This window comes from Cydia strobilella, chromosome 11 (genome assembly GCF_947568885.1).
Source record: "Cydia strobilella chromosome 11, ilCydStro3.1, whole genome shotgun sequence".
NCBI lineage: Eukaryota > Metazoa > Arthropoda > Insecta > Lepidoptera > Tortricidae > Cydia > Cydia strobilella.
This window is the reverse complement of record NC_086051.1, coordinates 5,807,511-5,816,019: the sequence shown is the minus strand read 5'-3', so window position 1 is coordinate 5,816,019 and position 8,509 is coordinate 5,807,511. Positions and strand designations below refer to the sequence as shown.

The following is an 8,509-nucleotide window of genomic DNA, read 5'->3' as shown; positions in this document are numbered from 1 at the left end:
CATACTTGACCCCCGAGTTTGGTATGAACAAAGATAGTTATAACTCCGTAATAGATGGATACATGGCGCATCAGATGGCGCCACTAGTTTTGGCCTACTCTCGTATAGAGGGCGTTGATGGTTTCGTTTGTTATTTATAATTTTAACGCATATCAGTGTAAGAACATGGGTCAAAATCATATAAAAATAATAAATGCAAATAAAAAAATCATTTATAAATAAAATAAAATAAAATAAAATAGCCATTTATTTCGACCTCATATTAAATTTTTTACATTTCTTGTCAAGTTTTAGGGAAAAAAACAAAACATGTCAAAATAAAGTTCTTTGTCGTATATGTTATTTGGTATTTTTATACAAAAAAATCATTTATCCATATTTAAATACATTTTAACGTATTTTTATAAATCTTAATTTTTAGTCTTAAAGTATAGATGATAGTATGAGTATAGATGGCAGTGAATTTACAGTGGTCACAAAATTTACTATGACAGTACCGCTCTATCTTATTATATCCTCTTTGGTATGAATTATCGGGAACACAGGGCAGGTTTGATTGAAGTTTGTAATAATAACGCAAATATCGATGTGCTATGATTTTATAAAACCCTTTTACGATGGATCAGCCTCGTTATTAATTACTCCCGAGGTTTGAATTAACGATCTTCGGTTTCATGATCGGCGTTATTTTTGAAGAGGCAAGGGAAAGTCAATAGAAAAAACTGATAATGTTAATACAACGCAACATACTGTATCATGTTTGTGCTAACGATTTGTATCAATAATAATATTGCATTTGTTCTGTAACTAACTAGTTACAAAAGTCTAAGGAAAAATAAAAAAATTATCGTATTATGTATACGTATCATGAGACAAAAAAATATTTTGGAATAAATAAATAAAAAGCCGGCCAAGTGCGAGTCGGACTCGCGCACCGAGGGATCCGTACTTTTTAGTATTTGTTGTTATAGCGGCAACAGAAATACATCATCTGTGAAAATTTCAACTGTCTAGCTATCACGGTTCATGAGATACAGCCTGATGACAGACAGACAGACGGACAGCGGAGTCTAATAGGGTCCCGTTTTTACCCTTTGGGTACGGAACCCTCAAAATGCGATCACAAGTTTTGCCTAACAGGTGTTACGATTTTGTCATTCCTTAGTATATTTTCAAATTAAACCTTTTTTTTTTCAGTGCGTCGACGAATTTCGCACTATCACCAGTTCTCTTTGTTTTGATTTTTATTTTAAATTTTCATGAAATGCTGTTAATTGTTATATTTACCTACGTACCTACGTAAGTTTATGATTATTAAAATTATTAACTAGTTAATAAAAATAGTATCATCTAAAATAATTATTTCAACATAACTGTAACAATATTATTTAGTGATGATAATTATTTAGAACATAAGGGTACTTATTCATAAAACTTTACAAGCCTTAATTTATTAAATTCTATTTTATCTCTTTCTTACAAATACATAAGTAATAAAGACAGAGTAAGAAACGATTAATAGCTTATTGAGGCTTGTAGCGCCTTTATGAATAACGCCAAAAATCTCTTGCGTAGCGTTAAATCGGTGCCAAACTGACTGACTTTCGTAGAACAAAAGGCGATCTGGTGGGCAGGTCATAAAATAATTTTATGTGAGAGGTACAATGTATAAAAGATGACCCCTGTGCCGCCCGGCCGCTTGCGTAGACTCAACTATCACGAAACTATTTTATGACTATAAAGTAAAAGCTATACTGAAATATGGGAGGAAGATAAGCCGCGGATATAGATGGTATAGAGCCTGCAATCTATGGAAATTATTTTTTAATTCATCATTGATTTATATTCGGGGGATATTGATGGTTTTCTACGTTTTATAACCCTAACCGTTATAAAACGGAGAATTATGAGATTGGGGGCGTTTATGCAACATAATGGTTGCAATTTATGGATCAATTTTAGAAAATAGGTAATAATGACCTAGAACCGAAATGTCACAACATTCGGATGATGACTGCAGCAGCGTTACCTACTAATGCAACTTTTCAGTAGCAGGAAATGGGAAATGTTACCACCAATATCCTTGATAAATAGCGTGACATTTACAACATTCAATACCTCATTAAAATTTGTAACGAAAAAGAAAATGACAGCGGTCCTTTATGCTACTGTAGAGCTGCACCAACAACGCTGCAGTCGCCATTTAATTTGATTGTTAAATTTTATTTATGAATATATATAATTTATTATGTACATAGCAGGTACCTACTCGTAAATGCCTGAAAGTGTTACGGTTATACTGGAATAAATTTGGTAAAACCCCTACACGTCACTGTAAGTGATAAAATTCATAAATAGAGTACGGGCAGGTGGTGGCATTCTGGACTGAGAGGCCAATGGAGTCGCCTAGGTATATTTTATGATTGAATGAATAACGATTAAATTTTATATAACATACACTTTTTATTTAAGTAGTGCCAAAGTTTAGGAATGCAAATATTGAATTATTTTTCATATATTTTTTCAATTTAGTTACGTCAAAGGCAGATCAAAGTATACTACACGTATAATATACACAAAAGTCCACACTAAAAATATAAAATTAATAAAGAATAAAATAAAAATAATTTTATGGACAAAAGAAAGTACAAAATAGGTTTTGAAGTCCCTGTCTTCTGAGCTAGGTAAACACCTGTGTTACCTGTGTTGTGCACATCTATAATAGTTATCTAAATTGACAATATCGTATTATATTGTCGTATCTATAATTTATGAAGTTTTTGGTCGTATAGTTACAAATTATACCTATCACATAACATTTCCGAAATATCTATAGTATTTGACTTTATAAGTAATGCCATATTAAATATGGATTTATTCATTCAATCTTAAAAAGTTTATAGATAATAATGACTCTTTCCTTCTCTGTTCAGATTGTGACCATATGTCCGTACACTACTCATAATCATCCCGGTCTTAGGGTTATCAAGAGCAAAAGAATAACTTCTCGTCGAATTACAAATCTTAGTCGTTACTCAGCAAGCAAATGCATCACAATGATCACTAATTACTTTACCCCGATCGCTTTATTGTTTTGTGTTGCGGGTACGTATTATTACCAAATTTAATAATTTAACACAAACCCACCGGCCTTCACCACTTCGGAGGGCTTCGTCACTTTTTCTTTAATATATGACATCTATTACAGTTTTTGATTTAACACAAAATTAAGTGATCGTTTCGTGCCGTACTTTAGGGTTTTATATTTTTAGAAAAAAATAAAATCTCGCAGTATTTTAACTAAATAAACTTGCACTGGGGCCTACCGCGAAATTAGAAATTTCGTTATCTGCCTCTCCGTCAGTCTTGTATATTCGAGCAATAGAGAGGCAGATAACGTGTTTTTTTTTCGCGGTAGGCCCTCTTATCTTATTTTCAGGCTCGGCGTAACTTTGACATTTGGCATTAACGCTAGCGACTGCGTAAAGTCCCTCTCGATCGCATCAATCCTTCAGTGTGAGCGAGATGGACAGCGATGGAGTTCACACAGTCGCTAGCGTAAATGGCAAATATCTTGGTAGCCGTACTGGAATTCGTAGTAAAAGGGACTACTATTGTGTTTCAGAGTGTGTTTTAGATGACTATCGGTTTGTGTCTGAAATTGATGGCTATCTCAGGCTGCATCGCGTCCCGGTTAACTGGCAAGATGCCCGTTTGATATGTTATTTAGAAGGTAACAAAAAAAAACACAAAAATTTCTTTGTTATCGAAGTTTTGTTTTGTGTCTCAACTTAATCTGTTAATGATATAATACGACCTTGACACTCGTATCGCATCGAATTGACACTGGCCCGTGATTATCTCATGTCAAAAACCATTTTAAGAACTGAATGCCTACCACTCATGGGACAAGAACCGTACACTTGGAAAAAAAAATGTTTAATCTTTTACATAATGTTCTACGTTCTCTTATATTATTTGCAAGGCCTGTCTGCCCGAGGTACACTTGTCCTTGAGCATCCATAAATATGATAGACTTATGAAGCTCTATAAAGTTGTCCAAAAAACTGTGGTGGTGGTTACTACGCACACAGTACCACACACGCGCAGGCGGCCGCTCGGATCTGTCTGCTCCGTGTCCGGTCCGTTGGCTTTGCGCAGGGATAGCGGACAGACATCCGGCGGACAAATCTGTGTTAATTTCTCACCATACATTGACAGATGTGTTCGCCGGACGCATCTTTTAGACAGATCTGACGGACAAATCCGTACGTGTATGGCTAGCTATCGTCAACGATTAAATATGCCCCAATGACGTCTGTAGACTGTGAACGAACATTTACTACTCATAAATGGGTCCTAAATTATGGTCATGTTTTCAAAAGGACGGTCGTTTTTCTGAGCCTTGATTATTTGCTCCATGCTGCTTAAATTATATTTTAGGTGGTGTACTGGCCTCACCAATAGACGTAAACATAATAACTGCCATGAAAGATATATTAAATAAGGAAAAGCAACAAGAAGGTCCAGAGAAAGTTTATACTGGAATCCATGCGACATATAGTAATGGGTACTATATGACTATTACAGGTATAAATATTACTTAAACAGTAATTTAAGTAAATAAATCTATTTCACTTTTCACAATGGTGGAATCCCGCCTTAACACTTAGTGAAGTTATTAATAATACGTTTTACCCTACCTACCTTATAATTACTAAGTAAGGAAACTGATGGAGTGAGCACTCTAAACTTACTTATTTCTCCATGGTATGTGATAAAACACACTTATTAATTTGAAAGCTATAAATAAAGGCTACCAATAGGTATTTCGCTTAAAACTATGAATTTGTCAAGTGACTTCATTATAGTCACAGTAACTTTACAGTTATTAATCGCATTATACCCAACGTAGTATAACTAACCTTAACCCCATAGTTTTGGCATACTTAATGTAAAATGACTTGTGCCAAATACTGTGACATACATGTGCTATTAAGAACGCTATTAACACTTATGGCTCTATAGAATTATGTTGATCTTGAGGAAATACTTAATATTTTTGCCTACTAAAATGCCTGTGATAGGCAACGCAGGCCTGTGCAAACTACTGACTAAAAATTTTGCTTTGTTATTTGCAGGAGTTCCTCTCTCACAAATTGATGCGCAATGGGAACGCGGTCAACCAAGTAACCATAATCATTATTCTGACCGTACAAATAACTGTATTGTCATGAACCAATCTGCGGAATTAGCTGTAGTAGGTTGTGATTCCGATTACCCATTCTTCTGTTTTAAGTTACCGAAGAATATTGACGCCCATAAATGTGGCCCTGAGTATATTGACAGTGGTAAGATTTTTATTGTTATATAAGTACCTAATAATCTAAACTAGGATGACCTAAGACAGGTGTATCGGGCATGGTGGACTTTAGATATAAATACGTATTGTTAAGGGACATGAGATCTAGCTAATGAGGGTTCTTTTAAAGCTTTGATAATATGTTGTAATTGCCGTTTTGGGTACAGATAATATGTATGTAAATTAGCTTACAGTATTATAAAGTTACTTAAGTATTCAATGACTATTTAATATTAATATACATATTTTCATTACTCTTCTGAGAACTTTAAGGATAGGTACGGGAACGTCAAGATTGATAATCTTTTATTAATTGACTTGACATTTTGTGACTCCTACAGTATCTACCTTATGACTGCTAACGCCACGAGCCTCTTGGACACACTATCGTCTGGCATTGAGCTAGGCCATATTTATCTAGGGCTATTTTCATATTTTTATTATTACGTTTTGCGTATTCAATCAATTCCTATCAAACTTTATTATATTTTACAGACTACCAGTTGGATAACAGAACTAACAGTTGTTACAAGTTCCATAAAGAAGGCAGGTCGTGGCCAAATGCCTTCAAGACTTGTATGGCAGAAGACGCATATCTGGCTATCATTAACAGCCAAACTGAGTCCAAAGTCCTTAAAGAATTGTTTAACAAACATTCCCATGATGATATACCCGGCAACTTCTATAAAGATGCTTCCAGCATTGGCTTCACTAAGTGGGTGGAATTTGGAGATTTTTTTACTATTCATGGTGAGTTTATTTTTAACTGTCAAGCAGGTTCCTTGGTTCTGTACTCAGATTACGCTAAGTCTGCATCTACTTGGCAAGCGTCATATACCCGTACTAAGTTCGTCTCACGCCAGCTTTTATGAGTAGGTACATAATGATGTATATTATACATGTGAAACAAATAAAAACATTAGGTTCAAAGAAATGTCCTTATTTAAATTTCACGTGTGTTATGTGGTATAATTTTGTTTTAAAGTACTTATATGCAACACCTAACTTTTTTTTTTAGCTGGGAACTTTTCAACTATCAAATTAGTAATATTAGTAATCTGTCCGACATCTTGGTTTTCACAAAAAGAGCATTAGTGATGTTGTGTTGTTAGTTCGTCATTGGATTTTAATACTTTTCGGAGGTGATTTCTCATTGTAAGTAGTGATTTAGTTCATTAAAAATCCGGACATCTAAAGCAGCTGTTGAAATAACATTCATTGGAGTGATTTCTAGTTGAATTGCATTGTATTTGGAGATGCTACTCGACTTTGACGCCATTGTTTCCACGTATATTTGTTCACGTGTGTTGCATGTGTAACGAAATCATTTAATATACCTAAAGGGTATCAACGGGATATATTCGTAAGCCTAATATTTCAAATTCCATCCTAGTGCTTTAATTACAAGTGTAAACTTTACCAAAGATAGATATAACTCCGTAATAGATGGATACAGTCTAAGGAAAAAACGTGCCTCGAAAATCAAGAAAATTTGATTCTCGTTCAGAGGGCGCTACTAGCTTTGGCCTACTGTCGTATAGATGGCGTTGACGGTTTCGTTTGTTATTTAACAATTTTAACGCATATCAGTGAAAGAACATGGGTCAAAATCATAAAAATAATTAATGCAAATAAACAAAAAAATCATTTATCCATCTTTAAATACATTTTATCGTATTTATATAAATCTTTATTTTTAGTTTTAAAGTGTGTCGACAGATGGCAGTGAATTTACTGGGGTTACAAAATTTACTATGACAGTACCGCCGCTAGTATAAGTTACCTACTCTATGACTTTACCTAACGTAGGTTTCAGTGTGTTACGTTGTGTTCCGTGCGTTACGTGTATTATCGTGTGTTATGGTTTATGGTAAAAAAATTATGAGCCTTACCTAGGTATCAAAGCTTAAGGAGAACAATTCTGAAGATGTTTTAAGTCAATGATTATAGTTTTAATTTTTAATGGCATTTTGTAAAATACTTGTACCCACGTAAGAAAATATTCTTAAAAATTGTTATCAACGTATTTTTGGGTATACACCCTGTATAAAAATTATTCAAGCAATACTGATATTGTAAATTTATTGCTATTATTATTTTACAGGCGAATCGCTGGCTGAAGCCGGATTTTCTACCTTCAATTCTGGTGAACCTAACAATGCAGATCCACCGGAATTATGCGGATCGGTTTTGAGAACTGGCCTGCTTAATGATCACAACTGCAATCGCATTATTACTTTTATCTGTGAAAAAACACCTACGCAAGGCAATGCAATGCAACCTGAATTTTAATAATATTCTCGGAAGAAATTTTTTTACACTAAGGTAAAATTCATAAGTCAGGTTTATTTTTATAATATAATAAAACTTTTTTTTTAAACATAAAGTCCCGACTGAGAAGCAGAAGAAACACAAACCTGAGTCGCTGTCACAGAACAAGTAATTGTTGTGTGTAATCTGTATATTGTGAACTGTATCGTAAATATTCTAAAGTCAAAGAATGTAATAAAATTTATTGTGTTCATTAAATTTGCGTTGCAGTTCCGTTTGTGCATTTTGTTCTTTTTATAAAAGCAAATCTTTAGTCTTATGAAATTATTTACAGCTAAAACTTTCCGTAGAACGATACGCTTATTAAAGGCAGTAATTTAATTAACTTGGACTTTAGACGCTAGCATTCCTTTCCTTCATAGCCTTAGTTGCTCTCAATATCTCAATAAAAAATACTTACGTAATATGAATGATTAATTATAAGCAATTTGCAAATAAATTTATACTCATACAAGAAAAAATTAAAGAAAGGTTTGGAGGACCTATGAGTAAGATACCAAGAAGAGATGGTAACTATGTAAATGCTGGCCGCGAGTACGTCTAAGCTAACTCTGCTCAAACTTTGACAGAAACTGTAGAAAAGTCATTGTATATGTCATATTTTCACAGAAGTTTGACATTTAGGACGACATTTTCACACACACAATTTACATTGCAAAGTACCTGCAGGTTTAATTTAGACACTAAAATGATAAAGAATAGTTAATAGTGTAATATGTATAATAGATTATAAAGAATAGTAACGTGTAATTTAGACACTATAAACCTCATTTTAGGGTTCTGTACCAAAAGGGTAGAAACGGGACCATTTTACTA

The 8,509-nt window shown here is 33.9% G+C and overlaps 1 protein-coding gene and 1 long non-coding RNA gene across 2 annotated transcripts; both read left to right on the top strand.

The window, feature by feature from the left end:
* The first annotated feature begins 3,601 nt into the window (after nt 1-3,601).
* On the top strand, nt 3,602-4,493 carry LOC134745238 (uncharacterized). Its single transcript, XR_010128145.1, has 2 exons — nt 3,602-3,733; nt 4,444-4,493. It is a non-coding gene; the product is annotated as an uncharacterized LOC134745238 (long non-coding RNA).
* Nucleotides 4,494-5,227: 734 nt separating this feature from the next.
* Nucleotides 5,228-7,654, top strand: LOC134745676 (hemolymph lipopolysaccharide-binding protein-like). The gene is made up of 3 exons (XM_063679794.1): nt 5,228-5,351; nt 5,858-6,112; nt 7,467-7,654. The coding sequence occupies exons 1-3, from the start codon at nt 5,234-5,236 to the stop codon at nt 7,652-7,654; spliced, it is 561 nt and encodes a 186-aa protein (XP_063535864.1). The 5' UTR covers nt 5,228-5,233.
* Nucleotides 7,655-8,509: the final 855 nt, after the last annotated feature.